At 28.8% G+C, this 27031-nt stretch overlaps 9 protein-coding genes across 12 annotated transcripts; 4 read left to right on the top strand and 5 right to left on the bottom strand.

Annotated features, from left to right (window-relative positions):
• Nucleotides 1–901: 901 nt before the first annotated feature.
• On the bottom strand, nt 902–3828 carry LOC114936966 (ectonucleotide pyrophosphatase/phosphodiesterase family member 5). 2 transcript variants are annotated; one of them, XR_014925671.1, is made up of 9 exons: nt 3493–3826; nt 3152–3398; nt 2960–3052; nt 2515–2878; nt 2218–2427; nt 1882–2136; nt 1717–1810; nt 1148–1518; nt 902–1009 (listed from the first exon to the last, which is right to left on the bottom strand). XR_014925671.1 is itself a non-coding variant. In XM_085486851.1 (8 exons), the coding sequence occupies exons 1-8, from the start codon at nt 3606–3608 to the stop codon at nt 946–948; spliced, it is 1443 nt and encodes a 480-aa protein (XP_085342977.1). In that variant the 5' UTR covers nt 3609–3828; the 3' UTR covers nt 902–945. The 2 variants fall into 2 exon arrangements, 1 of the variants encoding a protein (XP_085342977.1); XM_085486851.1 differs by lacking the exon at nt 1148–1518 and having other exon boundaries at nt 3493–3828.
• A 121-nt stretch (nt 3829–3949) lies between these two features.
• On the top strand, nt 3950–5085 carry Naxe (NAD(P)HX epimerase). The gene has a single exon (XM_029310332.2). The coding sequence runs from the start codon at nt 4074–4076 to the stop codon at nt 4893–4895; it is 822 nt and encodes a 273-aa protein (XP_029166165.2). The 5' UTR covers nt 3950–4073; the 3' UTR covers nt 4896–5085.
• Nucleotides 5086–5624: 539 nt separating this feature from the next.
• Nucleotides 5625–6398, top strand: LOC146724960 (dynein light chain roadblock-type 2-like). Its single transcript, XM_085486867.1, has 3 exons — nt 5625–5911; nt 5994–6072; nt 6146–6398. Exons 1-3 carry the CDS (start codon nt 5909–5911, stop codon nt 6355–6357), a joined length of 294 nt encoding a protein of 97 aa, XP_085342993.1. The 5' UTR covers nt 5625–5908; the 3' UTR covers nt 6358–6398.
• A 1198-nt stretch (nt 6399–7596) lies between these two features.
• On the bottom strand, nt 7597–9750 carry LOC114936883 (XK-related protein 6). Its single transcript, XM_029310221.2, has 4 exons — nt 9302–9750; nt 8875–9199; nt 8390–8545; nt 7597–8262 (listed from the first exon to the last, which is right to left on the bottom strand). The coding sequence occupies exons 1-4, from the start codon at nt 9617–9619 to the stop codon at nt 7772–7774; spliced, it is 1290 nt and encodes a 429-aa protein (XP_029166054.1). The 5' UTR covers nt 9620–9750; the 3' UTR covers nt 7597–7771.
• Nucleotides 9751–9824: 74 nt separating this feature from the next.
• Vps16A (vacuolar protein sorting 16) lies at nt 9825–13852 on the top strand. Its single transcript, XM_029310220.2, has 16 exons — nt 9825–9973; nt 10097–10283; nt 10435–10563; nt 10639–10783; nt 10880–11001; nt 11104–11279; nt 11403–11775; nt 11844–11971; nt 12058–12202; nt 12312–12446; nt 12519–12680; nt 12765–12914; nt 12991–13238; nt 13310–13406; nt 13508–13611; nt 13700–13852. Exons 1-16 carry the CDS (start codon nt 9918–9920, stop codon nt 13836–13838), a joined length of 2496 nt encoding a protein of 831 aa, XP_029166053.1. The 5' UTR covers nt 9825–9917; the 3' UTR covers nt 13839–13852.
• On the bottom strand, nt 12225–16252 carry Ppcs (phosphopantothenoylcysteine synthetase). Its single transcript, XM_029310206.2, has 7 exons — nt 16168–16252; nt 15572–15873; nt 15367–15497; nt 15194–15294; nt 14899–15113; nt 14637–14819; nt 12225–14518 (listed from the first exon to the last, which is right to left on the bottom strand). The coding sequence occupies exons 2-7, from the start codon at nt 15698–15700 to the stop codon at nt 14354–14356; spliced, it is 924 nt and encodes a 307-aa protein (XP_029166039.1). The 5' UTR covers nt 15701–15873; nt 16168–16252; the 3' UTR covers nt 12225–14353.
• Nucleotides 16253–16604: 352 nt separating this feature from the next.
• On the bottom strand, nt 16605–17514 carry ND-MLRQ (NADH dehydrogenase (ubiquinone) MLRQ subunit). Its single transcript, XM_029310247.2, has 3 exons — nt 17233–17514; nt 16988–17134; nt 16605–16879 (listed from the first exon to the last, which is right to left on the bottom strand). The coding sequence occupies exons 1-3, from the start codon at nt 17278–17280 to the stop codon at nt 16823–16825; spliced, it is 252 nt and encodes an 83-aa protein (XP_029166080.1). The 5' UTR covers nt 17281–17514; the 3' UTR covers nt 16605–16822.
• Nucleotides 17515–17975: 461 nt separating this feature from the next.
• On the top strand, nt 17976–24545 carry FER (tyrosine-protein kinase Fer). Of its 3 annotated transcripts, none has more exons than XM_085486835.1 (15): nt 17976–18391; nt 18470–18643; nt 18787–18883; nt 18970–19165; nt 19404–19541; nt 19618–19827; nt 19950–20133; nt 20377–20550; nt 21127–21345; nt 21505–21681; nt 21767–21980; nt 22083–22235; nt 22343–22414; nt 22539–22661; nt 22782–24545. In XM_085486835.1, the coding sequence occupies exons 1-15, from the start codon at nt 18179–18181 to the stop codon at nt 22922–22924; spliced, it is 2487 nt and encodes an 828-aa protein (XP_085342961.1). In that variant the 5' UTR covers nt 17976–18178; the 3' UTR covers nt 22925–24545. The 3 variants fall into 3 exon arrangements, with proteins under 3 accessions (XP_085342961.1, XP_029166081.2, XP_085342964.1); XM_029310248.2 differs by having other exon boundaries at nt 22343–22465; XM_085486838.1 differs by lacking the exon at nt 20377–20550 and having other exon boundaries at nt 22343–22465.
• eIF2Balpha (eukaryotic translation initiation factor 2B subunit alpha) lies at nt 24199–26721 on the bottom strand. The gene is made up of 9 exons (XM_029310191.2): nt 26519–26721; nt 26280–26381; nt 25904–26043; nt 25613–25729; nt 25430–25542; nt 25178–25322; nt 24979–25104; nt 24679–24853; nt 24199–24512 (listed from the first exon to the last, which is right to left on the bottom strand). Exons 1-8 carry the CDS (start codon nt 26529–26531, stop codon nt 24704–24706), a joined length of 906 nt encoding a protein of 301 aa, XP_029166024.1. The 5' UTR covers nt 26532–26721; the 3' UTR covers nt 24199–24512; nt 24679–24703.
• Between the last annotated feature and the right edge of the window lie 310 nt (nt 26722–27031).

Raw genomic sequence — 27031 nt, 5'->3', positions numbered from 1 at the left:
ATATATATAAATCTTGAGTCATCAAATGTATAAATCTTTAGTCGCTTCTACTAAATTGAAAAAAATTTTTTGTCCGTCCATTTATCGTAAATTGTGATTATATAAGAAAATAATAGATAATAGTGATTATCTGCTTTTATTAAATAGATGAATCATCAAGCATTCTATAAATAATTCGAACCAATATAATGTCTGAGTCACATCGTGCATATATAATTAATTTTATATTCTAGAGATATTTTTGTACATTAAAATGTTATATAAAACATACAACTCTAAATTTGTAAATGCAATTCTAAATCTAAGCTTGTGAAATTCTCACAGATTCTCTTTCCATATCGTATTTATATAATCTCGAAAGTTATTAAAAATTTTATGGAAAAAATGTTTAAAATGATTCGCATCCTTCTTACTCAAAAAGACATGCATTATACAATCAATATTATTTTAATTATGTGATAAATTTATATATTTTTATTTGCTGCATAATAGTTTTGTTATTAATACTGAACTAATGTAACACGACAATTATATCGTCGTTAATATAGAAGAGGGGATTAAACGGGAAACATATTTTATTTGCATTTATATACCGAGATTTTGCAACCAATATCATAAGAAATTAATTCGTGCGAAATAATTTAATGTAAATTGTTTTATCTTATACGTCTCGCTTGCGAACGGCTTTATAAGAGATCCGGATAATACGTAATTAAATCTCTCATAATTAAATCAGGTGATTAAATGTGTGGGAGGGAAAAAAGATAAAAAAATACTTAATCCTTGACATAAGATGTAGTGTTCTCTTTACGATACTTTCTATTTTGTGATATAACTTACATGAAATATATATCACAAATAAAAAATTAAAGAACAAAAATAAATAAGATAGAAATATAAATATTTTTTTTAATTTTACATTTATTTTTGTTGAAAGCAAAATTTTTATAAGTAAGGAATTAAACTTTCATCCCAAAGCTGTTGAGTTTCTGATTCATCCAGTACCCTTCTAAAAAAATAAAAGTTGATTGATATTAATATTAAGATATATTCATTGTCAGAAATACTTATATTTACAGTCACAAGATCATACAAGTATTATTTTACATATTATAATTTATTAAGTTATATCAAGAAAGGGAAGTACCATTAATTTTCTATGCAATAATTCCTGTCTTATATGATTGAGCAAATTCTTAACATTTTAAATATCTAAGAATTCTGTACCATACTATCTTGCTAAGCACCTCGAGTCAAATTTGATATCCTCAAATCAGTAACATATTTGTACATAAAAATATAAACATAAATTTTACATAAGGAGATTAAAAAAATAAATTAACTTTATATGCATTAAAACAATATATATATATATATATATATATAAATATCATGATACCATGATATTTCAATTTCATGTTTCTTACACTAAGTCATTAATTAAAAATTAAAATATAAATAATATCATATTCATTATCAATTGTAATAGGTTATTCGGCCAGTGTATAATATGGTTCCCTGAAAAATTAAAATAAATTTTGTTACTAAATCTTAATACTGTAAGCTCTCGTCAGTTTAAATAAAATAAAATATTGAGAAAAATATTTAGAAAAAAAAGAAAAATTTAAGAATTTTAAAGAACAAAAATAAATTTTTTAAATCTGTCAACATTGGGAGTACTCTAGCTTATATTAATATTTATCATATATTATTTACCTATAATCATATGCTAATCTTAGTTTCTTCCTATAAATTATTGTCGCCACTACTGCAATTCCTAATAATGTAGCAGTGCTTATGATAACTGCAACTGATGTCAATATAACAATATTACAATCTTAGAAAAAATTTATGTAAATGTATTAAAAAATGAATACTTACATAATACTTTATATGTAGATACTGATACCTCATTCGATTTTGTTCTAAGGCACTTTGTTATATGAGATAAAGTACCATTAACTATAGGACAGTTCAATTCAAGTATTTTACAAAATAGAGGAAATAAATCTGTATTGTTAAAAGGTTCTAATATACATCCTGGTATAAAAGCAGGTCCATTAGCAAAAAAGAAAGGATGCATCTCCATAGCTTCATTATTATAACCATGCAGTCCAAATTCCGTCTGATTATTAACTAAAAAAAAATAATAAATTGAATATTAAGTGATATGTAATATAATAAGTAGTATATAATAAACACAATACAAAATTATACCTGTAATATTAAATTTTTTTTTGTAATATTCTATAGCAGTGTAAAGATTTTGAAATGCATATCCGACTTCAGCTATGACAAAAATAGGTCCTATACGAGTATTGTTGCCATAATGATACTTTTTTGGGATATCTTCTCTTTTATATACTTTGAATGTCTTCGTTTCTTCTGCGCCTAACTTTAATTTTTGATAAATTAACTCTTCTTTCCCTAAACAAATAAAATATTTTAAAAGTAATATAATATAGAAATATATTAAATCCATTAAGCTCACAATATATTATAAAGTAACCTTACCAGGATTTGGGAAAATATGTAATCCTGGAGATGTTCCTACAAATGTGTAATCGCTAGAATTTATGTAATTTGCTAAATTAATTATCCTTTCCATCGTAACCGATGCCATGCCATGATCGCTTAAGTGAATTACATTGAGATCTGTCAAGCCATAATCATTAATTTTATCATGTATATATCTCGTAATATTGTCCAGTTTTTTTAGAATTTCATTAAATTCAGGACTGTTAATTCCTATAGCATGACCATGGTAATCTGGTTCTTCAATGTACAATATTCCCAGATTTATTGGATTTGTAGGATGTATAAACCATGACATTAATGTGTCAACCCTGTCTTTCCATGGAATTGTGTCATTAAATGGCTAAAAAATTCGAATGTTAATATAATTTCAATATTCTTATAGGATTATATATCTTTTAGGATATTATTCCATAACACACACCTGTGCAAAGGTAGGCGATGTTCCTTGATATTCATACACAGAACCTGGCCACATCATTGTACCGCTATGTCTACCACTTTTCTCATTCACCGTCTATACATTATATCATTAATAGAATACAAATTATATATAAAAATACATTGAAAACAGAAGATACAATAACATTTACTAAATATACATCTTTCTACATACCCAAATAGGAAGAATATTATTATTGTAATGATACAGTTTGTACGAATATTTTGTAACATTATGGTTGATAGGATCGTAAAATTCATTATCTACAACCCCATGTGTTTCTGCATATAATCCTGTTGCCATTGTATGATGATTAGGAAAAGTTTTGGTGACAAAGATATTCATCATATACTCCGTATGAGTGCCTTCTGCTTTTAACTTGCTCATAAATGGTGTGTGGTTTCTCTCAAAATAGTTATACCTACAAGAAAAAAATAATAGTTTTATTTTTTAACATTTATATATATAATAAAAGGATACCTTATATATATATATATATATCTAATTCGCCTTACCTGAACGCATCGTAAGAAACGACCAGCAACTTCGGGTGTGGAGTATTTAATACAGGACCTGCCTGCGCGTTGAGCAAAAAGAAAAATAACGAAACAAATAGGGCTGTAGAAATCATGGTGGTGCAATTTATAGATAATTTACAAAAACGTCATTGGAAAATAGAAATTAATTATTTATGTGACATATCGAAAGTGACAGGACTAACAGGAATATCGTTCATGGTTAGAAGTACCACTTGTCAGTCGTTAATCGCCGACTGGTCGTTCCAGATCAGCTAACGTCAGCGAGAAAATCACGACCAATTAACGTTCACCACTTTCTTAGAACATATAGATATGTTCTAAGGAAAGATGTTCCAATTGCGCATGTCACAGCCATGAACTAATAAAATGACATGACGGAATAATGAGATGAAATTTTAGGCAAAAGATATATCGATGTATCGAATTATCGATAATTCGATATATTTTGTTTCTCGAAAACAGCTGGAATCGGCAAAAGTCAGGGTTATGCAAACTCTGTAATTTTAATTTTCTGCCAAAGTAATTTTCATGCATCGAATGTTTATTGAAGTTAATAAATGTTACGATTTTTATCGTTCACTTTGAAATTACAGAGTTTGAAACGAATAAGTTCTTCTTGTACCAATAGATCATTTAATCCTACACTCACCAGAAGGAAATATAACAAGATGGTGAAATATTTAAATCAGTTGGAAGCTATTAATATTGATAAAGATCTGTTCGACAAATATAAATTCAGCGTTGATCAGTTAATGGAATTGGCTGGACAAAGTTGTGCTATCGCAATTGCAAAATCTTATCCGTTGTCAGAAAGCTCTAATAAAGTGCTGGTATGTTGCGGACCAGGCAACAACGGTGGTGATGGCCTTGTTTGTGCCAGGCACTTGAAACTGTTTGGATACTCACCAGAAATTTATTATCCAAAACGACCAAGTAATGCATTATATGAGAGACTGTTGCATCAATGCATTGAGAATGATATTTCTGTACTGGAAAATGAACATATAGAGGAAGCAAAAGATTCTACAATTTTGCACAAATATGCAATCATAATAGATGCTCTACTTGGATTCAGTTTTAAGCCACCAGTGAGAGAACCGTTTATTCGCATCATTAACATGTTAAAAGACACAATTGTTCCTATTTGCAGTATAGATATACCCTCAGGCTGGGATGTCGAGAATGGTCCATCAGAAGATGGAGGCATAAAACCACAAATGTTAATATCTTTAACTGCACCAAAGATGTGCGCATCTAAATTTGAAGGAAAGTTTCATTATTTGGGTGGACGATTTGTTCCTAAGAAGTTGGAATCACAATATAATCTTAATTTACCAAAATATGTTGATACAGATCTTGTCGTTAAACTACAAGAATAAGTACATAGTACTTCACACGTTTAAAAATTATATTTGAATATATCAAGCTGTATATATAATTATTATCACATACCTAAAAAATAATCTTTTACACTAAAATAAGTATATCTTTGAATAATTATAATTGAATGTTTTTTTTAAATTTTTTGCTACTTTGTATATAATAAAATCTTCTATTTTTCCCTAATAACCCTGTGTTTTTAAATTCACTTGTAAATATTAAAATGCAAAAATGTTTTATGAAAGTAACGCTTCTAAATTTATATTAAATATTTCAATATCAAATGTGTTGACTTAATAAAGACAGTAAAAACTACTTAAATTTGATTATGAAGCAGATTACAAAATAGAATATTTAAAATAAAAATTTTATTAATAAATTTCGATGAAATATTTTCTTTCAATACAATTTAATAAATAAAATAAAGCTGAAAGTTAAAATTATCGCATGACACTATAAGAAATAAACTGTCAAAGACGTATATCTTTAGGTTAGAAAATCTATGAGTCGAAGGTATATTTGACGCTAGTTTTGCTTCGAAGCTCAAGATTTTTGCTCTGATTGATCCATTAAACGCTTCGAAGCGAAAATAACGTCAAACAAAATATATAAGCTACGGTTTATTTGACTCTTTATAATAAAAGAAAGGAGAAAAAGCACGCTGTGGAGCATTTGTAGCGTCAAGTGGATCACAGCTGTAGTCATATAAGCATGCTTGGTGATGTCATGTTTGAAAGAGAAGGACAAATGATGTTATTGGTTATTCCATTGCGTTGCCATGTTTCTAGCTAAAAGGCATATCTGATATATTTATAAAATAAATGCATTAATGCCTAACAGTGCACGGAAAAAAAGTGATACCATATCTCTGAAGGAATAATATAAAAAAAAGAAAGATTTCATAAATTTTATAATACGGTTGGCATTTTATTTGCAGCTTACCATTAAATATTGTAATCTTTATATTGCATTATTCTTCAAAGAAAATCTCAGGATTATTTTGCATTAAAAAATGGTACGTACGCATTTTCTTAATTTTACGTGTAATAATATACATTACTCTGGACAAAATTTTTTATAAAATATATAATTTTAAGGCGCAAGAGGTTGAAGAAACTATGAAACGAATTCAGTCTCATAAAGGGGTAGTTGGAACAATAGTGGTGAATGCAGAAGGTATTACATGAGATCATTGACATGATTTACTTGTAGTTGTAAACAAAAATTTATAAAATTATATCTGTTTTAGGTATTCCTATAAAATCAACATTAGATAATACAACAACAGTTCAATACGCAGGTTTGATAAGCCAATTGTCAGATAAAGCTCGTTCTGTCGTACGTGACTTGGATCCAACAAATGATTTAACTTTCTTGCGCATACGTAGCAAAAAACATGAAATTATGGTGGCACCAGATAAAGAATTTATATTAATAGTAGTACAAAATCCAGTTGATTGATATTTAAAAGAAACAAAAATATATTTCAAAGTTAAGATTTATTTCTTTGGTTGTTAATTTATTCTGTATGCTACATTGGATGTTAATATCTATTCAATTAAATAAAGAAAAATAAAAGAATAAAATTTAAAAATTATACAAGATGCAGTATTTAATTACTAATTTAACAAATTATGAACTTTTAGAGTTTTTAAATAGTGCTTTCTTCTTTGGTAACAATATTATATTTTTAAGTTTGATAATTGTGAAAATATGTATATATAGTAATTGTTTCTAACAAATTTATTTTTGTATTTAATACAATTATAAATGTACATTTCTCATCAATATAGTATCACAGTATCTTTTTTATAATTTAATTTTAATATTGAGATTGTTTTTATTATTGTTAGTATGTTTTGTATAAAAGTACATTAAGTACCTTACAGTAAGTATAAAAAATGAACAAAGTGAAAAAAAATTAATTAAAATCAAACATTGTGATCAGATTGTTTTGAAAATAAGTGAGGAAAAAAGTATGTATTATTTTAATTATTTGATATCTGATATTGTAATAAACAATTATAGATTAGAAGATTAGAATGTATTTTTTATTTAGTTCTATTTATTTTTATCTTAAAGGAAAAGTATTTTTATATTCATAAAATATAATATCAAATATATATTTTTCTTTCCATTTCCATTTATTTATATATTATTGAAAATATTACGGCAGTTTACATTCTTGAGTATTAACATTATCAAATAATATCACATATGTCAATCTTACACATATATTCTATTAGACTATTATAGTACTCTAAATTCATACAATCTCTGTATAATCTCCTGAGAAATGTTATATCATTTTAAGTCAAAAGATTCTTATCAAAATTTCAGTGGAAAAAAATGTGTAGTTGGTCCCTATTAATTATACATACATATAAGAGTGTCGCACAAATAATTCTATGCAGTCTTTTTAAGATAATATAAAAATACTTATAAGTATAATCAATTAAAATACATATAATTAAAATTGTATGTATTAAAACTCAATAGCAAATAAAAAAGATTTTTTAAGATTATATATATATAATAAAAATCCAACATTTTATATATATATATATATATATATATATATATATAAATAAATATATATTTATTTATAGAATAAATATATATTTATTTATTTATATTTACCTATCTTTTTTTTATATGTATGGTAGAAATACAATGTATGAGTTATTTTATTTTGCAAAATTTTTGAAAGTTAAACTATACAATGAAATTATTTCATATAATACCGAGATTCTTTTCATAATAAAGATTAAGAGAGAGTTAGATTTTATCATAAGATTTATAAAAGTCATAAGATAAGGTTAATTGCATATTGTATAGTTTATCTCTCATTTTTTAAAGTAAATAAATATCAAAGTTACATTGCTTGAACTGGTGCGTTTGAAGTATGTTGTCTTTTTGAGGGATGAAAGACAGTATAGTACAAAAGCATTGCTGTAATTCCCAAGAAAAAGGAAATGATACAAATAATAAAGATTATATTAAAGTACCAAGCCTCTTTAACTGCAGGAGGACAAGCATATTGCCATAATAAATTTGCTGCAATATTTTCAAAAAAGCAGATAACATAGAAAGATAGATGTTTCCAAAATGTTTTGCTATCTACAGCATTGAGATATATAAAAATATGAACTATGCCAATAACAGAAGCAAATAATATGGAATAAATGCGTTCTTTAATTGTAGGCTGCATATGTGGTGGATGACTGTAAGTCCGACAAAATTCCAATATTCCATGGGAATCTATCAAAATCCATATTGTCATACTTAGCCAATGTATTATGCAATATATTATGGTATATACAGGCCAGATGCTTGCAATGACACTGAGCGATAAGATCCTTGCCACTACAATCACAATGATAAAAATGATTAAATAAATTTAAAATAAATTTTAAAAAATATATTATTTTGATACAAAGTGTGTGATGAATAATATTTAATTTTGTATATTAATTATTGGATATATGTGTACCTGTAATAAGAAAATGCCAGAAAAATTGTAAAATAGTTCCTATGGTACTGATATTAGATTTATCTTGTTGAGCTAATCGAATGCTGCGATGATAACTAGCCATTGCCCAACCCATGCTCACAAGTGAGCTGATAATGCTACCTGCTTGATGTACCACTGAAAAAAATATAGAAGCTAATTAAGAAAATTATTTAAAATATATGCATACTCATACATAGGCATTTATATAAGATTTATACAATTGAAATATTAATTAAAGTTTGATGTAATAGCAAAATATCTGATTTTGTATCACAGACTGTAAACTTGTACATAAATTATTGTGACAATAAATTTGCAAATAATAACATTGAAAATATCTAAGATAATTTTTTGTGTATTAAACATTATTCTAATTAATTTTACTCTATACTTTGAGATTATTTAGATTTATAAAATACAAAAACATTAAAGCTTAATAATGCAATGAAATAATATATCAGTACATGCAAGATTAATCCTATTATCATAATGCTTTAGCATTAGAGTGAGTTGCAGAATTTGTTGCGGTGCAGCTTCCAAGAAACATTCAAATACCCTTAGCAATGCAACATCTTGATCTTCTTTGAGCATTTTCAAGTAATATCGTCTTTCACTGGTACGATCTCCAGATTTCTCACATTTTCGTGCTTTTAACGCATACTTCAAAGTTTCCCAATAATGTATAACTGGCGCTAATTGGAAGACAACAGCAATCGCGAAATATAATTTACTTGTGATCATTAAACGCGTTGTTTTATGATCATCTAGTGCATCTGCATTAGAATTTCTCTGTACAAACATATTCAGATAAGTTGTAAAAAATATACATAACATACAATATTATTAATATAATTCAATTAGCTGGAGTAAATGAAATAAAATATATTTTACTTCTTTATCTTGATGTTGCATCCTTTTGCTGATTATAACATTTATCAAGGATGGAATCAGGATAAGGCAAATTGTCCAAACGAAATATGTTACTTGGCCAACCAAAAGATATTGAACAGCGATGTTATAATCGAAACACATATCCACAATATGCATAAGTATGGAACAAGCCAGAAGGAAAATGTCCAGCTGGTTTATGCGAGCGTTAGGTGGTCTGTCCACGATGTCGATGTCGACGTCGACGTCGACGTCGACGTGGATAGTCGGGAATACATTAATGAGATGATGAAGATAATGTCTGTGCTTCCTCTCTTCCATGGTCCTCTTCTCTGTTTTTGATATTCCGTTACTTTTCAAACATAAAACACTACTAAAAAATAATTTCACTCGCGTCGTCGCGACACTATTCCATGTTTTTCTTTGTGCTAACCCTACCTAACTTGCTAATCTGTTATCATGAAGCTTGTTTTTTTGCGCATGCGTAGCGCAAAAAAGGAGTTTTAATGCGCATGCGCTCGAAAAATCCAAGATGTCTACGAGCAGTGTGTAATCTGTCAAAATATTTGTCAGACGATCTGTCAAAATATTTGTCATCGATTATAATATTGCTTAAAAAATGTCGGCTATGTTAACTGCCGATTGGTTTCCTCTAGGACGAGACGTATACTTTCGGTAAATAGATCAGATATTAAATTTTTATGACACGCAAGGTTATATTGCATAGTTATTTGTATATACATTCAATGAAATGAAAATTAAAGCTGTACAATAAAATAAAACGTTTGACATTTGCAGAAAATTTGAGCTGTACCCGATATCCTTCCAGCAGGAAATTTCTATTAATAATTTATTAGTGGCTGCTCCTTATGGAGGTTCCATTGCTGTAACGAGAAACCCCAAGAAGCTTGTCAAAGTTCAAGGAGCTAGCAAGCCTTTAATATTACTGTACACAGCATCAGGAAAATTGACAGCCAGATTACAAGTGAGATCACTTTAATGCAAAGACATGCTTTATAAAGAACTATTTATTAAACATTTACTTCCAACTAAAACACATCATTGTTTGTCAAATATTTCAAATTGTTATATAGCCAAGTATTTCTAAATAACATTTTAATTTAATATTTTTTCAGTGGAGCAGCGGACAGTTGATAACATTTGGCTGGTCGCAACAGGAGGAATTGTTGTGTGTACAAGATGATGGAATGGTTCTAATATATGACATGTTTGGAACTTATCAGCATACTTTCAGCATGGGAAATGTAAGCTAACTGTAACATAAATCATTCTGCTGTTGATGACATTTCTTTATATGCAGTAATCTTTTTATTTTTAAGGCAGCTAAAGATACTAAAGTTGTTGATGCAAAATTCTTCGCAACATCTAACAGCACCGGGATAGCTGTTTTAACATCTACTAATCGTATATTTCTGGTAAACAATGTATCCGAGCCTAAAGTTCGACCAATTACTGATATGCCAAGTAAATATAATATAATATATTTCTACATATATTTATATATATATATATATATATATATATATATTTCTTGTGAATTATTATGACTATTGTTTTTAGGATATGGTGGATCAATTGATTGTTGGTGCATGGTACATTATGATAGGGAAACACAGGTGATTTTGTCAAATAGAGAAGGAATATTTGTAATTCAGCAATCCCATCAAAACACATTTGCATTTGTAAGTATAATATTACATAATTTATAATATCATCATTAATATAATTCTTAACTAAATTTATATGAGAATCGTTATTTCATAAAAGCTTTGACTCATTTTTAGAACAATCTCTTCAGCAACAAGATTAACAGTGTGATAGCAATGACTGTATCTGGTAATTATCGACATATTGCACTCTATGCTGACACTGGACACTTGTATATCGGTTCAATAGACTTCAGGGAGAAATATTGTGAATGCTATACAAATATGAAAGAACCTTTGACAAATATAGCCTGGTCAGTAAAGATAATTATATAATTAGATTGTTGAAATAAAAACTCTGATAATAATTACTATAGAATAATTTTTGAGAAGTCCAAGAGGATACATTACAGAGGATTTTACAAATATTTTTGCAGGTGTGGCACGGAAGCTGTGGTATGCAGCTGGGACAGTGCAATAATGGTGGTAGGACGTACAGCTGAGACTATAGTATACAATTACGACGGTCCGGTACACTTGGTTACAGAAATCGACGGAGTGCGTGTACTTTCGAGCTGCTCCCACGAAATGATACAAAAAGTACCAAATGTCGTGCAAAGAATATTTAGAATCAACTCGACGGATCCCGCTTCGTATCTCCTGGAAGCCTCTAAGCAATTTCAGAAAAAGAGTCATAAGGCTGACAGTTACATAGATCTAGTGAAAGATAAACTGGACTCTGCGATAAAAGCGTGCATCGACGGAGCAAGTCACGAGTTTGATTTTGAAACGCAAAAGATTTTGATGCGAGTAAGTTTAAATAAACATACATTTTATCAGAACATTAAAATTGTAATAATAATTGTCAATCTTGTCAGGCTGCCAAGTTTGGAAAAGGATTCAGCAAAAGAATGGATTCGGAATATTATGTTCAAATGTGCAGAACTTTGAGAGTCTTGAATGCAGTGAGACATCCTGCTGTGGGTATTCCACTAACATATACACAGTATCCTTTTGTATCTCTTGTGAAAAAATTTTTTATTTTTTATTTTTTAACGATTAAAAATTTATTTAAATCCTTATAAATGCCAGATTTAATGTTCTTACAAATCAAGTACTACTAGACAGATTAGTAGTGCGAAGACATTATTATTTAAGTATACAAATAGCGCGTCACTTGCAATTACCCGAGATTGATGGAGAAAGTAGAATACTCGCACATTGGGCTTGCTATAAGGTAAATTAAATAATAAACAATAAAATATTAAAAGTTATTGTTATTATAAGTTATTATATATCTTTCGAAATACATTTGTATATATACACAATATACATATTTTTTATAGGTGAAACAAACACAATTGGATAAAGAACAAATAGCAGAAGAGATAGCTGATAAATTAGGATATGCTCCTGGTGTTTCGTACAGTGAAATTGCAAAGAGGGCAGCAGATTGTGGGCGAAAACAATTAGCTATTAAAGTAAATCTACTAATTTCTAATAAATATATAAAGCAGTATATGTTTTATTACAATTATATTTGTGTATTTTAGTTAATCGACTATGAACCGCGTGCGCATCAACAAGTACCCTTGCTATTAACGCTCGGCGAGGAACGAGCCGCTTTACATAAAGCAGTAGAGAGTGGTAATACGGATCTAGTCTATACCGTCATTCTGCATCTTAGAGAGAATATGACTCTCGGAGATTTTCAAGTAAGCAATAAAATAATCTATTCTAAGTGCAATATATATATATATATATATAAGATTCATACTTATAATTGATCTGTAATGCAGATGTCTATAATGCATTGCCCTCTAGCAATGGCATTATATATTAAATACTGTCAAAGTCATAATAGAGAGACATTACGCGATATTTATAATCAGTATGACGACTTTCATTCGCAAGCAGTGTGGTTTATCACTGAGAGTTATCAACGAAAGGTTAATAAGATTATAGTTTTGCATATTTGTATTTTTTTACATTGAATAAATAAAGGTATATTGAACGCATTTTTAGAACACCATGTCGAGAGATGCATTATTGCAATCTGCACAAGAAAATTTCAGATTGGCTCGTAATGACACCAATGCATCACTAACAGAAGAACAGATAAAGTTATTAAAGTATCAGAGATCTTTAGAGGATACATTACACGAGTCAATCGTTGGAAAGCCTCTACATGATACTGTAAAAATATTATTATTGCGTAATGAATTGAAATTGGCGGATAAATTACGATCAGAGTATAAAATACCAGATCGGAGGTATATTTCAATTTTTATAATAGCGAATTATATTTATATTTTACTTTATATTAAATAGTATATTTTGACAGATATTGGTGGTTAAAGATACAATGTCTAGCAGAACAAGGTCTGTGGAGCGATTTGGAGAAATTCTCAAAAAGTAAAAAGTCTCCTATCGGCTATGAGGTATAATGATATAAATATCCTAAATTTGCATTATTTTTATACAGTTATATACATTTATTTATTTATCAATTGTAACAAATTATTTTAACCCTTTTTTACAGCCATTTGTAGATGAATGTCTCAAATATAATGAAAAATTAGAAGCGAGAAAATACTTAGTCAAAGTTAAAGATGATCTCAAAGTAAAGTATCTAGTAAAATTAAAGTAAGTATATGAAAAAGTTGTACTTTTTTTAAATTAGATATATGTGTGTATGTATATGTAATACATATAATTGCTATTTTTTGTGCAGTATGCTGAGTGAAGCAGCAAAAACAGCATTTGATCAAAAAGATACTTCTGCTCTTACATTTGTACTAGCACAATGCGGACCAACAGACAGACAATTGATAGATAAGATTAATATGTATTTAGCTAGTTTTAAAAATTAAAGTTTCTTCACTTTTATTTTATACTTGCGCGCATTTATATATATTATATCATTTGAATTGTATATGTATGTATATATACATAATTCAGATAATATAAATATACACATAAAACAATTCCATAAGGCAGTAAACATTTATAAGATAATTTATACAGATTAACAAAACAATAAATGGTTATTTTAATAGAGGATCTATTACAATATATCTCATTTTAATCAATATCAATGTGTCCTAAGCAAGCTTTTACTCATGCCTATTATAATCTGTACAAAAATGTGAATGTAAAATATTTGTTGTATAAAATAGTCATTTATAACTTAAGTCTGTACACCTAAATATATACATGTGTGTATTCATACATGTATGAATTAATATATATTAAACCTGAGTATCCCATTAATAAAACTTATCTAATTATAATGTCTTTAAAATGCATTTTACATAGAAATATTAAAATTAATATTTTATAATATCTATATCTATTTTGTAATAGTCAATCAATTAACTTATTTAGATCACATAAATTTTGTATGCTTTTCAACAATGTCATTTACAATTAATTGTTCAATCTCATCACCAGTATTTAATTGCTCATTTGTAAGAGACAGAATATAATCTGTCTCTTTGCTTACAATTACCACTTGTTGCTTTCTAGTTTGCAACATGTTTGCTATTACAAGCTAAAAAAATTCAAGATTTAAATATATCTTGGAGAATTTATGAAAAAAAACTTTTAATTATATATATATATATATATATATATATTTATTTGTTAATATATTAATAATAATTACTTACATTATGGTGATATTTATTGAGAGCAGTTCTTGCTTTGGAAATTAACACACTTTCATCAGTTTCCAATTTAAAGGACACTACAAATGCTTTCGGTACCCATAAACTAACTAATGGAGCTAGTATCTTTGGTACTAATTGAAGAGATATAGTTGGTGGTCCTGTTGAGTGAATTTTATGAACTGACTGAAAAAGAATTGATTATATTAAATAATAGAAATATTTCTTTTAAATGTAAAATGTACAAATTTGTTTATATGTTTACCATTTCATTAGAAGGAATGTAAAAATCTGAGACTGCTGCTGCTAAGTATAGAATAGCTCTGTTTTCCATAGGTGCTAATGCTTGACAAGCAGATCGGAGCAGCCAGAGATATTCAGAAAGAGTAGTGAAAGTGAGTTCTAACAATTTCCTTTGATCTAATGCTTTTTTATATTTTTGCAGTACTGTTGCTACCTTCTGTGCATATTCGGATGAAACTACAAACACATAAATGTATGATTTATTAATAATCTCATATTGATTACATATGATTGATTTTATATTATACGTAATTTACCTGTAATAACAGGATTTTCATTATTATTATCTGATATTTCTAGCAAATCTAAAAACTTTTGTCCAATGAAATGTCTTGAGAATGGTTCCAAGGATTTGACTCTGTGAAATATAAAAGTATATTAATATAATATTGATTTGTACTAAATAAAATATATAAGAAATCTCTATTACCTGTACATAAAAATAACTGCATATTCATGCTCTAAGAAGTATTCAGCAGAAACAGATCCTCTTGTGCCTGCACTAAAGTTATCTACAAATCGTACAGTGTTATGTTCTAAGGGTACCGTTGTACCTCCACTCTGTAACATTCAAGAGTTAGAGAAAATATCATAGAAAATTTCTTATTAACTGAGTAACATTAAATTGTACTCACTGTTACTAATACAACTTTATTGCCCTCGTCTAAGTGCTTCTGAATAAATTCTTTCAGAGCATTTTCATTTTGTGACAAATCTTGAGGAGGAGGATGCATTGCATAAAAATCTTCCCATGCTGAGACCATTTTAAATATTTATATTGACGATGGTTTAACAGAATTGTTGCACGAACGAAAAATAATAGGAAATAAAAATGCTTGCTTATATAATAGTATTTTATGTATTACATAATAGAAACTATCTCTCCTCTTTCTCTCTCTTTCTCTCTCTCTCTCTCTCTTTCTCTCTCTCTCTTAATCTGTAATCAACATTGTTAAATATAGCTTATTATTTATCCCCAACAATATTATGTATCTCTATAAATTATAATTTTTTATGCAACGATGCAACAATTTTGATCCATAGATAAATGCGAATTAATGTCAAATTAAGAAATAGAAAGAAAATACGAAAAAAGGTTAGAAACTAATTTCGATGTCAAAGTTTTTTGCAAAAAAATCAGCCTTCACTATTTAACTTCGATCATTAATTAATGTTTTGTAAATATCGGTTGCATAAGAGTCTTAAAATAAATCAAAATCTTTGTATATACTTATATAATGTAAGTGCAACCCTCTGTATTTCAATTGCACATGTCCTCTTCTTTTAGAACCTCATTCTATAGAAACATGAATAAATAATAAGGAAGGCACATAATATGAACCTATCATTTATTTTCTATTATAAGCCAAGATAAAACAAAAGACATAAAGTTATAACAATATATATTGTTAATATTTGTTTTGAACATATGTTTAGGGAAAAAGAGAAAGAAAGAAAAACAGTATTATAATATATATATATATATATATATATATATATATATAAAATTATTTCTATTTCATTGACATATATTTTAATAAAATAAAATAACTTGTCGCAAAATAATTAGAACATTTTGTGAGAAAATTATTTTCCTAATATAAGATATATGCAAAATAAAACTTATTCGTTTTCTTCATCAACACTGCAGTCATAAAGTCGTAAAGATATGTAAAGATTATTCTTTTATTAAATATTAAATCTTCTTTGTTTAAAATTACATTACATAGTGTATTTTAATAATAATGGATTTTTTTCAAAGAAATAACTTAAAATTGCAGCGCTCTTTTCACTCTGTCACAATAAGAAGCTAGAGATAAGATACTTAGAGATAGTATTTTACAACAATTTATTCCTACAACAAATACTAGTTTACATGTCGCAGCTCAATATTCAGGTGCTGGGCTTTTCATATTTTTGTAATCCGTTTGCGGAGCGTAAAACTGTAAATAAAAAAAGACAAACGTTAATATAAACAGAAGCAAACATTCAGAGCAATCTAGAATCTAAAATCGCTGACAATTGAAACAAACTACGATTATTACTCTCACCTTATATTGTTTCTCTTTGTAGTAGTTCCACGGCTCCGCCTCCTTCTTATTCGCCCAGGAGACGTCAGGATTGCGAAGCGCCAGACGTAACGTATATAACACCGCTCCGGCACCTCCTAATCCTATACAGAAGTACAGCGGGATCAGCTGGAATGAGAAGAGAGAGAAAGAGAAAGAGAGAGAGAGAAAAAAATTTATTGAACGTGCGATGAATCGCGCATCTATTAATCATATTTAAATCTCACAGCTGGATGCTTTTTCAAGCTAGCGAAACTCGTTCCCTGCATTTTCATTGTCGAATGGAAGATCTGTACCCTCGAAGAAGTCAGACGAACCCCTTTCCTCGATTTTGTTCGTAATACGGAGTAGCGTAGACTGCAGGGCTGATATCTATCTGGCGTTTGCGTGATGAAAGGTGTCGATTGTCGAGAGTGTGACGTATTTAAATTCAAAACGTGTGAAATGTTGAATATGAGTACTTAAATATTTGCTAAACTTAATTAAAGTTTGTTTAAAAAAATTATCGTTATATATAAGAAAAAAGTTTAGAGAAATAATTTTTATTATATATTATATAATTTTATTATACGCATTTATTTCACATTCCAAAATCTAAATTCCTCGGCTACGATTGGCTCCCGCGCGCGACGCGACAGCCAATCGCTTCGCAGCTTGTCCGCGAGAGCGAGAAGCTGATTGGCTGGCGCGCGGCGAAGTGACACGCGATTGGCTGGGACGTGTCGCGTCGCGCGTTGTGAACTGTCAAACTGAAATGTCAACGTGGGTTCGACGAAGCGACACAGCGGGAACTATTCTCCGTCTGTCACGGCAGACCTCCTTGCTCGATATCATCGTGCGACGTATCCAATGGCGGTATTTTGCTGCTCTGGTAAAGGTGCATTTTTCCGTACGATTTCGGGAGACTGGTATAAATATAAATGTTGATCTCAGAGCTGCGAGGAGACGTTACGCGGCCGTATAACGGTAGCAGCCCGTACCTGGCGGTCATGTAATGATCCTGGACACGTCGTCCAGGGTACGTCGAGAATTTTCGGGCCAAATGTCAGAGAAATCATTCTGCTGATCGGATTCGGAGTATTTCCCGTTTTCTCAAAGGAAGCTAAGAATGCGTCGCCGTTAAACGCGTTTTTATCGTAACTGTTAGCTGATATAATTTATCCCGCCACGAAGATGGGCTTCTCCACGAGCCTGCAGGGCCAAGCATCGCACGAGGCGTTGCTGGCTCGCCAGGACGCCGAGATCAAGCTTCTGGACACGATGCGAAGATGCCTTATAGTAAAGGTCAAGTCCGATCGGGAATACGCTTCTACGGTTTCCTCGCTGATCGTTCAGGGAAAGAAAATTGAGCGCAATGAAGATCTTGTTGGCAGTCTCATAGTGCAGGTAATTGTTCATTTGTGTTTACAACTGGTGGTCAGCCGCTGGGTGTCTGGTATCTGTAGAAATGTCGTGTTCTAATAGAGCTGGAGAGATATTATGGACTCTATCGATCAGACGGCGAAATTGATTAAGCAACATGCAGACTCTATTGAAAATATTGTTCTGGATCACTTGAGTACATTGTATACGGAAAGGAGAAAGGCCAGAAAGCTTTATCAAGAGGAGCAGACCTGGCTGACTAATCAGTTTCAACAAGTAAGTAAAAGATTTAGACTCTGCAACAATAAAATATAAATGAGAAAAATTTTTAGTTTTGATTGTAACATTCTTTTACTCACGTACTTTTTTTTTAATTTATTTGGTTTATATTGTTTCTTATATTGTATATTATTTTCAAGTTGACAGATGATGTAACTAGGAAAAAACTGGAGTATCAAAAGAATCTGGAAATATATAAATTAGCGAGGTCACGGTTTGAAGAGTATTATGTAAAATGTAAGTTTTATATTTGAAATTGCTCTGAATGATCCTAAACATATTTGTATAATATAGAAATGATATAATAATACAATACTTTTTAGCTGGTAGAAGTGGCCGCAAGTTAGATGAAGTAAGAGAAAAATATCAAAAGGCATGTAGAAAACTTCATCTAACACACAATGAATACGTATTATTACTAGGTGCTGTGACAGAATGTGAACACGATTTAAGAACCTGTTATTTGCCAAGTTTGCTTCATCGGCAACAAGCTATTCATCAAGAATTTATAACATCTTGGTGAGTTTGGTGTACTTTATTGAAAATATTCTATGCATAAATGGAGACATTAACAAAGAAAAGCATCCTATTACTATATTATTTCTACTATTATTTGCAAGTGAGATTTTAATATTGTTTTTTAATTTTTTTATTTGCATACAATTAGAAATGGAGAAGGTAAACACATTTTTATTATAAAAATTAATGATTATTATTTTTATATATAATGCTTCAAATAATACTCACAATTTTTCAGGAAAGGAGTACTACAGGATATTGTAAAATTTTCGGATTTTACAACAGAGAAATTTCTGGAAACTCATGTACGAGTGCAAAAAATAGTTGATAATATTAAACCTATTGAAGAGTATAGAGATTTTATTGGAAAGCATAAGTATATATCTGATTCATAATTATTTTCATATGTATACCTTTATTTAAATATTCTAATGTTAAATTAAATGTTTTAGGACTAGTCCAGCATCTCCAATCAGATTCACGTTTGACGAGAATCTTGTAGATGATACCTCAGGGAAACTAACGCCAAATAAGCTGACTGTAGATAATCTAACTATAGATTGGTTGAGAAGTCGTCTTACGGAACTTGAAGCTTCTCTCAAGACTACACAACAAAATCGACAGAGCCCACAATTTCTACAAGAAAATAATAGCGACCCTAAGTATATAAATCATCTAATTTTTGTATAATATTATATATTAATGTCAATTTTTTTATTATCACTGAATTTTTTGTTTTCTAATTAATTCGTTTTTAAACGTATTTTTGTATATTTTGTGTTAGGATTTCAATCTTGGACTATTCTCGCGAAAGAGAAGAGCTGAAATTACGTTGTCAGGAGAAAAAATTACAAAGACAGGTGGAAGTCATTAGGAGTGCGCTTAACGAATTAGGCTGTGAAGAATTACCTTCTGGTTGCGACCTCTCTGTGGAAGGCTCTTTCACTGATTCACCTACAAATAATAAAGTAAGTAAAGCATACTTTTTCTTTATTAATTATAGTAATCATAATTTTTTCAATTATAATCTAATATATAAAGTGTATTATGTTCCTGTAGTTTTTTAATATCATAATCAGATCTTGGATAGTTAAAAAGTTATTTTATAACTTAAAAATTAATGCAAAAATAATATCAAATTTAATTAGTCTTTTTCCATTAAACACTAAGTTGCCTGAAATTTTAAGTTAGTGAGACTTGATACTTTACAGAGAAAGAGAGTCATAGACAGTGGTCTGTTTACATTAAGGAGAAATCAACGATTTATGACAATATTAAAATCACCTTTCAAATCTATGCCGACAATTAATGATTCGAAAAACGGACTAATTAGGGCAAATAGTGAAGGGCCTACAGCCAAAGCAGACAATAATATCCCCCCTGTTGTATGTGTTACACTTTATGCGTGTGATATCTGAGTGCTCGTGTGTACGTTCACCGCGCCGAATCGCACAAAATGATAACATGTTCGTTTTTCGTTGTGTCGTTACATAGTAAAATATAGGCTCTACATACAACATAACATATCTTTTTTAGTCTCGACTCTATTGTGAATTTTTGTGTAATGATATACTATCATGCAGACCTAGATAGTATTAAAATTTTTTATTTGATATTTTTTTTATTATCACAAAGATTAATTCAAAGCTCATACGAAAATGATTTTGCTACCAGATTCGAAATTATTTACATACCTTATTACAATTAGAAAATGTTGCATGAATATATATAACAAGGATAATTCATATGTTTTATTATTAAATTATATTTTAGCAAAAAGCATGAAAACTTTGCATACAAATGCATGTTTTTACTAAAGTTTGTGTACACTTATATTTTTATGTAGAAATATATGTTGCAAACATAAAAATACATATGCAATAATTAAAATTGCAAATACAATTATACCACTTATATTTTTTATTATTAATATTTATTTAATAAATTAAACTTATCTATAGGTACCGTTGCATTTAACTAACAACCAAAAAAGTAACGGGACTGGCGATCTTATAGAGGAGGAGTGGTTTCACGGGGTTCTACCGAGAGAAGAAGTCGTAAGACTACTTGTCAACGAAGGAGATTTTTTAGTACGCGAAACAATGAGAAACGATGAATGTCAAATAGTTTTATCCGTTTGTTGGGATGGACACAAGCATTTTATTGTACAAACTTCAGAGGTGAGAACAAGCATAAATAAAAATTTATAAATCAACATCTAAAAATTTAATATGTAATATTTAATTATAATTTAATTCTGATATAACAGAATTATTTATTATTACAAATTTTGTGAAGAGAGAAAAAATAGATTATATATAAAAATGTATTAATTGTAGGGTCAATATAGATTTGAGGGACCTACATTTTCATCTATTCAAGAATTGATCGCGCATCAGTGGCTATCCGGTTTGCCAGTGACTAGTCGATCCGGTGCTATTCTTAAAACGCCAATTTTGCGCGAACGATGGGAGCTTAATAACGATGATGTCATGCTTTTGGAGAAAATAGGTCGAGTGAGTAGGCTGATGCACAATAACTATATTTTACATAGATGCAGTGCTTATTATACATCACAATATAATACGGCGTGATTTGCAGGGAAATTTCGGAGATGTTTACAAGGCGCAACTGAAGACCGGTAAGACTGATGTGGCCGTGAAAACGTGCAAAGTAACGTTACCAGACGAACAAAAACGTAAATTTTTGCAAGAGGGGAGAATATTGAAGCAATATGATCATCCGAACATAGTCAAATTGATTGGTATATGTGTTCAAAAGCAGCCGATTATGATTGTGATGGAATTGGTACCTGGTAAGTCGATAATATTGTTCTAATAATTACATAGACATCGCTATTGTATTAAAAATTTGCAATACATTTATATACTATTAATATTAATTGCGCTAACTTTAGGTGGTTCGTTACTTACGTATTTACGAAAGAATACTAGTACAATAACACAGCGGGAACAATTGCGTATGTGTAAAGATGCTGCAGCTGGTATGAGCTACTTGGAATCTAAATATTGCATTCATAGAGATTTAGCCGCTCGCAACTGTCTCGTAGGTAAATAGAAATATTAATAATTCTATTTCAATTATTCAGGTGATCTTTTTGAATCCAACAAATTCACTGATAAATGTATTATAATATCCAATGCGATATCTTCTTAGGATACGAGTGCATAGTCAAAATCTCTGACTTTGGAATGTCGAGGGAAGAGGAAGAATATATCGTCTCAGATGGTATGAAACAAATTCCCATTAAGTGGACTGCACCAGAGGCCTTGAACTTTGGTAAAGTCTTTTCTTCATATTTTGATAAATATGACAGTTTTAATGTTATTCTAATACTTTACTGCTGTTTCAGGTAAATACACATCCCTCTGTGATGTATGGAGTTATGGAATTTTAATATGGGAAATATTTTCCAAAGGCGGCAATCCGTATAGTGGTATGTCCAATTCGCAAGCACGCGAAAAGATAGATGCAGGTGAGACAAAAAAAATCGATAAATCATTAATTTACAGATCAATATCAATATATATTATTCTTGATATATTTTTTATATTCGTTATTTTATTTTGACAATTTATTAAATGGTTGACATTAGGATATCGAATGCCAGCTCCGGATGGGACACCCGAAGAGATATATCGATTAATGTTACGATGTTGGGAATACGAACCCGAGAAACGACCACATTTCGATCAAATATTCACCGTGGTTGAAACGCTGTCTCAAGCATATCTATAAGTATTAAGAGTACTATTAAGTGGACAAACAGCACAAATAAAAAGTATAAATTGGTGCTATAATTTCCTGACTTATTTTGTATAATTTACGAATTATATAAAATTCAAGTTGATATCTAGAAGATAGGTTTTAAAAGAATGAAATGCTCACAACCAAACTGTATTTTATTCTGTAAGTATATATTTGTATACGTATGTATATATACCATGGATATATCATAATATATCTCTGGTATGAATATACTAGTATAAGAAACACGTATTATATTAAGTTGCCATTATTATACGTCATTGCGAAATCGCGTAAACGCCATTGTTTACGTTTTTTCGTAATATATGTTTAATTATTATGTATTATAAATTATTATATATTTCTCCGTCCACACATACACACAGACCCAGACACATACACGCAATAATTCAGCTTATTTTGCATTAAGTGATACTGTTGTCACTTTTCTATAGTTTATTTGGATATATATGTATTTTTATTGTTATGTGTATTCATGATTATAATGCAAAACATTAGTAGACTTATTTATTTAGTTCTATTGTTATCTGTTTTTTTATTAAGTTTTTAGAATCTTTGACATACATACAAGGGACATTATATATACATTAAATTGACAAAAAACATATTGGGATACATATCTTGCATTTGTATATTTATTGTAAATTGATTTTTCATGAAAATCAAAATCATGACGAAAATATTATTAATTATGTACATATATATACATAAAGTATACAATTCTCGCGATTCTATATATATTTCTTGTAATTTCTAATATAAAAGTTTTACTATATTTAACTGTATATTTAAATAGCAGTATATAATTATGTTGCATATGTAATGCATCCTGACCAATGTTATTTGTTTAGTTATGTATATAATCATAATATATATAAATTAAGCTTCAACAAATTTATCAACAATATTTAAAAATTGAATATATAATATCAATTTCAACTAAACTTTCTTCTCATACATTTATATTTATATATGTAAAAATTACATAAGTATTAAAAAATGTGTAAAATCTTATTGAAAAGAAATATGCAGAAATGTGCAAAAATCACTCATTTATTATTTACTTTAAGTTTTCAAACATTTTAGTCTGATATACACAATTGAGAAATTAGAGAAACTAAAATTAAGCAATTTGCTATATAGTATTTTAATTATAAGAACTCTTCCAATGAGTAATTTTATATTTCATTATTGCTGTGCAATATACAATCGAGCTGGAAATAGAACGTAAATGCGTGTATGTATATCATTTGTTATAAATTTATTAAGTTTACTGTAACATATTCAACATTCTTCCCATATTAATCGATATTAGATGCTCTACATTTCTTGCACTTTTATATAACAATGTTATACATTGCATGCATTGTAAGCAGTCTTTATAAATAGATATAAGACTGTAATATAAAGAAATCCCTTCTCTCTCTCTCTGATGTTACAACTAATATAATTCAACATAATTCACGTATACAGACACAATTTATTCCTTGTTATCACAATGTGTGCAATTTAACGAAAAGACGTGTATCTTGTTTCCATATACAAATACTCAATGTTGCTGTAAAATAACAATAAATTAATAAAGACTATACATATTGCTCTTTTACAAAAATACATTCTATATTTCCAATTAATTTAATCTTTACATCCTCATAAAAAAATGAGAAACTTATTAATAAATTACACATACACGACATTCTTGTATTACAAAATTTACGACTCACCATTTGTATGAAAAAACTTTTCAAATTATAAGTATAATTTAATGAGTTCGTCGCTAACAGCCGAAGGCGTTAAAATTCCCAAATCAGTGAACAATAGACTGATGTAGTGAGGTGGAGTATAATCCACTAAAGGATGTTCCTTTTTCAAATTATTATTTAAAGTACTGGATGTATACTGCAATGATAATATTACATATTTTTTTAAGCAGACATCAAAACTCTCTTGCATTCTTTTTAATGGAAATAAATCACAATATGGAATAGAATTAAATCACAATATAAAAATAAACATATATTTACCTTAAACTCATTAGGTAAATCTATTTGATTCAAAGGATAAATTCTCGCAAATTTAAAACTTTCTGTTAGTACATAAAATGGTTTTTTTACTTCTTTTGCACATATTGCCATTGTATATGTACCTATCTATAAAAAAATTGAAAAATATTTTTAAACAATTGTACATTGTCAATTATACACATTTCCAAGTATTACATACCTTATTAATTACACCACCGCTTTCTGCAACACCCTCTGCTCCAACCATCACCATATCTACTTGCTCCATCACATATCCAACTGCGGAATCTAATATTACTGTACATGATATTCCCAATTTTGTTAAAGTTTGACACATCTCTTCTCTGCTCGAAAAATTGAAGATAAAATATAGTTTAGATAAAAAAGTATAGATATAAAATTTATAATTGCAATAAAAAACATTTCTTGTGTAAAAGAGATTTACACATACCCTTTATTATCTGGTGATGATGACGTTACATATACTTCAAATATTTTATTACTTGCAGCAGCTTCTTTCATTGCTTGTAGTACTACTCTGGACTTTGAATGTGTAAGTATTGTCTAATAAAAAATAAAACAATAGAAAATAATTGTGAAAATATTTTATATGTTCTTGAATATTTATCCTTACCGAACCATCAGTAATAAAATTTGCTGCTACTTTAGCTACTTTTCCTCGTGCTGCAACTAATTTTTCATAGAATACTTTGCCTCTGTCCAGCATAATTCCTTTGCATTCTGCAAATGACTTAAATGCATACTAACATTAATAAAATAGATACATTTTTATAATAAAAATAAATATTAAAACAAATATAATCTATAATTTATTTTTTTTTTAATATATATTTTATTTATATATATTTAAAAAAATATATACATAAAAAGAGAGTATCCAAAATAAAAATATTAATATTCTTACAGGAGAATCTAATGTTGCTAATGTGATAAAACGCAGAAACAATTCACTTCCTGAAGCAATTGCAGTAACTGGAGTTTCTGTGGAGCGCATAGCATCAATTGCATGTTGTAAGCAAATTCGGAGCTCTTGAACTGTTTCAGCTATAATAGCAATAAAAACATGTAAAATTATCATTTTACTCTGATCAAAAACATTACATTTTTCAATACTTTATTATAATCAAGAATTTATTAGTATAAATGTCAGGTACAATATATATATATGTAACTTACAATATATGTTTACATATATATATACATATTGTAAGACATATATATATTAAATATATATTTGTTATAAAATATATAAATATAGAATATGTGTATTATATATTTACATTTTGAATGTTCCAATACTTTTAGTAAGGTACGAATGGCAGCCATGCCAGCAGATACATCCTTCTCATTTTTAATAATATCATTGAAATATCGAGAAATTTCTGTAATTTTAAAACATATTTAAAAAATTATTATTGACGAGAAATTCTTTATAATATTTAATATATTATTATTCATATTTATAATCTATCGATTCACATATTGTTAGTAAATATTTACAATCTACTAATTCTAGTACCTTTCTTCTCCATTATTGTTATTTTCGTACACACATCCAATCGTTTTATAAAAATTAATTTAACAGATATATAATGTGTCTAATGTTTATTTTAAAATAATGTAAATCGAAGAAAATAAAATATTGTGCAAAGTTATTTAACTTAACCTAATTTAGATAGATTAATGTTGATAGCAGACTTCTTTTTTCGCGCATGCGCATTAAATCATCAATCGTAGAATAGTCATTATTGAGAGTGGAAACATACGCCTCAAATATTAACTTCAAATAAGTTTTGTTTGCTGCTGAAAGTTTCGAATTGACCAATCAGCAACGAGAATGACAAAGTATTTTTCGTTTCTGATTGGTCAATCAAATTTTCGAAATTTGAATGCAACGTCCAATCTTTCATAAGAATGGAGAGAGGGAGAGAGATATTTAATCTATATTATTATCAAAATAATTTGATCGGATTTAATGTTTAATCTGTCAAATCGGTGTTTTAAATTAAAATTTGTGTTTGTTATATAACAA

The sequence above is a fragment of the Nylanderia fulva genome, unplaced genomic scaffold (assembly GCF_048542155.1).
Source record: "Nylanderia fulva isolate GAGA-0341 unplaced genomic scaffold, ASM4854215v1 Scaffold11, whole genome shotgun sequence".
In the NCBI taxonomy this organism is placed as follows: Eukaryota; Metazoa; Arthropoda; class Insecta; order Hymenoptera; family Formicidae; genus Nylanderia; species Nylanderia fulva.
This window is presented reverse-complemented; position numbering and strand designations above follow the sequence as displayed.

Excerpts from the sequence above, each read along its gene's own strand:
- LOC114936966 (XM_085486851.1), bottom strand. The coding sequence starts at position 3,608 with ATGATTTCTACAGCCCTATTTGTTTCGTTATTTTTCTTTTTGCTCAAC. Across the intron at positions 3,399-3,492 it reads GTTTCTTACGATGCGTTCAG|GTATAACTATTTTGAGAGAA; the intron begins GTAAGGCGAATT and ends TTTTTCTTGTAG. Across the intron at positions 2,879-2,959 it reads CATCGCCTACCTTTGCACAG|CCATTTAATGACACAATTCC; the intron begins GTGTGTGTTATG and ends CGAATTTTTTAG.
- ND-MLRQ (XM_029310247.2), bottom strand. The coding sequence starts at position 17,280 with ATGAAAATGCAGGGAACGAGTTTCGCTAGCTTGAAAAAGCATCCAGCT. Across the intron at positions 17,135-17,232 it reads GCTTGAAAAAGCATCCAGCT|CTGATCCCGCTGTACTTCTG; the intron begins GTGAGATTTAAA and ends TTCTCATTCCAG. Across the intron at positions 16,880-16,987 it reads ACAAAGAGAAACAATATAAG|TTTTACGCTCCGCAAACGGA; the intron begins GTGAGAGTAATA and ends TTTTATTTACAG.
- eIF2Balpha (XM_029310191.2), bottom strand. Across the intron at positions 26,044-26,279 it reads AGTATTGGAACATTCAAAAT|CTGAAACAGTTCAAGAGCTC; the intron begins GTAAATATATAA and ends TTGCTATTATAG. Across the intron at positions 25,323-25,429 it reads TCATCACCAGATAATAAAGG|AGAAGAGATGTGTCAAACTT; the intron begins GTATGTGTAAAT and ends TTTTTCGAGCAG.
- Vps16A (XM_029310220.2), top strand. The coding sequence starts at position 9,918 with ATGTCGGCTATGTTAACTGCCGATTGGTTTCCTCTAGGACGAGACGTA. Across the intron at positions 11,280-11,402 it reads CCTTTGACAAATATAGCCTG|GTGTGGCACGGAAGCTGTGG; the intron begins GTCAGTAAAGAT and ends ATATTTTTGCAG. Across the intron at positions 13,407-13,507 it reads AGTCTCCTATCGGCTATGAG|CCATTTGTAGATGAATGTCT; the intron begins GTATAATGATAT and ends CCTTTTTTACAG.
- FER (XM_029310248.2), top strand. The coding sequence starts at position 18,179 with ATGGGCTTCTCCACGAGCCTGCAGGGCCAAGCATCGCACGAGGCGTTG. Across the intron at positions 18,884-18,969 it reads TGAAGAGTATTATGTAAAAT|CTGGTAGAAGTGGCCGCAAG; the intron begins GTAAGTTTTATA and ends AATACTTTTTAG. Across the intron at positions 21,346-21,504 it reads TTATTGTACAAACTTCAGAG|GGTCAATATAGATTTGAGGG; the intron begins GTGAGAACAAGC and ends TATTAATTGTAG.
- Naxe (XM_029310332.2), top strand. The coding sequence starts at position 4,074 with ATGTTACGATTTTTATCGTTCACTTTGAAATTACAGAGTTTGAAACGA.
- LOC114936883 (XM_029310221.2), bottom strand. The coding sequence starts at position 9,619 with ATGGAAGAGAGGAAGCACAGACATTATCTTCATCATCTCATTAATGTA. Across the intron at positions 9,200-9,301 it reads TGCAACATCAAGATAAAGAA|AGAAATTCTAATGCAGATGC; the intron begins GTAAAATATATT and ends ATGTTTGTACAG. Across the intron at positions 8,263-8,389 it reads CTGGCATTTTCTTATTACAG|TGGCAAGGATCTTATCGCTC; the intron begins GTACACATATAT and ends TTGTGATTGTAG.
- Ppcs (XM_029310206.2), bottom strand. The coding sequence starts at position 15,700 with ATGGTCTCAGCATGGGAAGATTTTTATGCAATGCATCCTCCTCCTCAA. Across the intron at positions 15,498-15,571 it reads ATAAAGTTGTATTAGTAACA|AGTGGAGGTACAACGGTACC; the intron begins GTGAGTACAATT and ends TGAATGTTACAG. Across the intron at positions 14,519-14,636 it reads TCAATAAATATCACCATAAT|CTTGTAATAGCAAACATGTT; the intron begins GTAAGTAATTAT and ends GAATTTTTTTAG.
- LOC146724960 (XM_085486867.1), top strand. Across the intron at positions 6,073-6,145 it reads AATAGTGGTGAATGCAGAAG|GTATTCCTATAAAATCAACA; the intron begins GTATTACATGAG and ends TATCTGTTTTAG.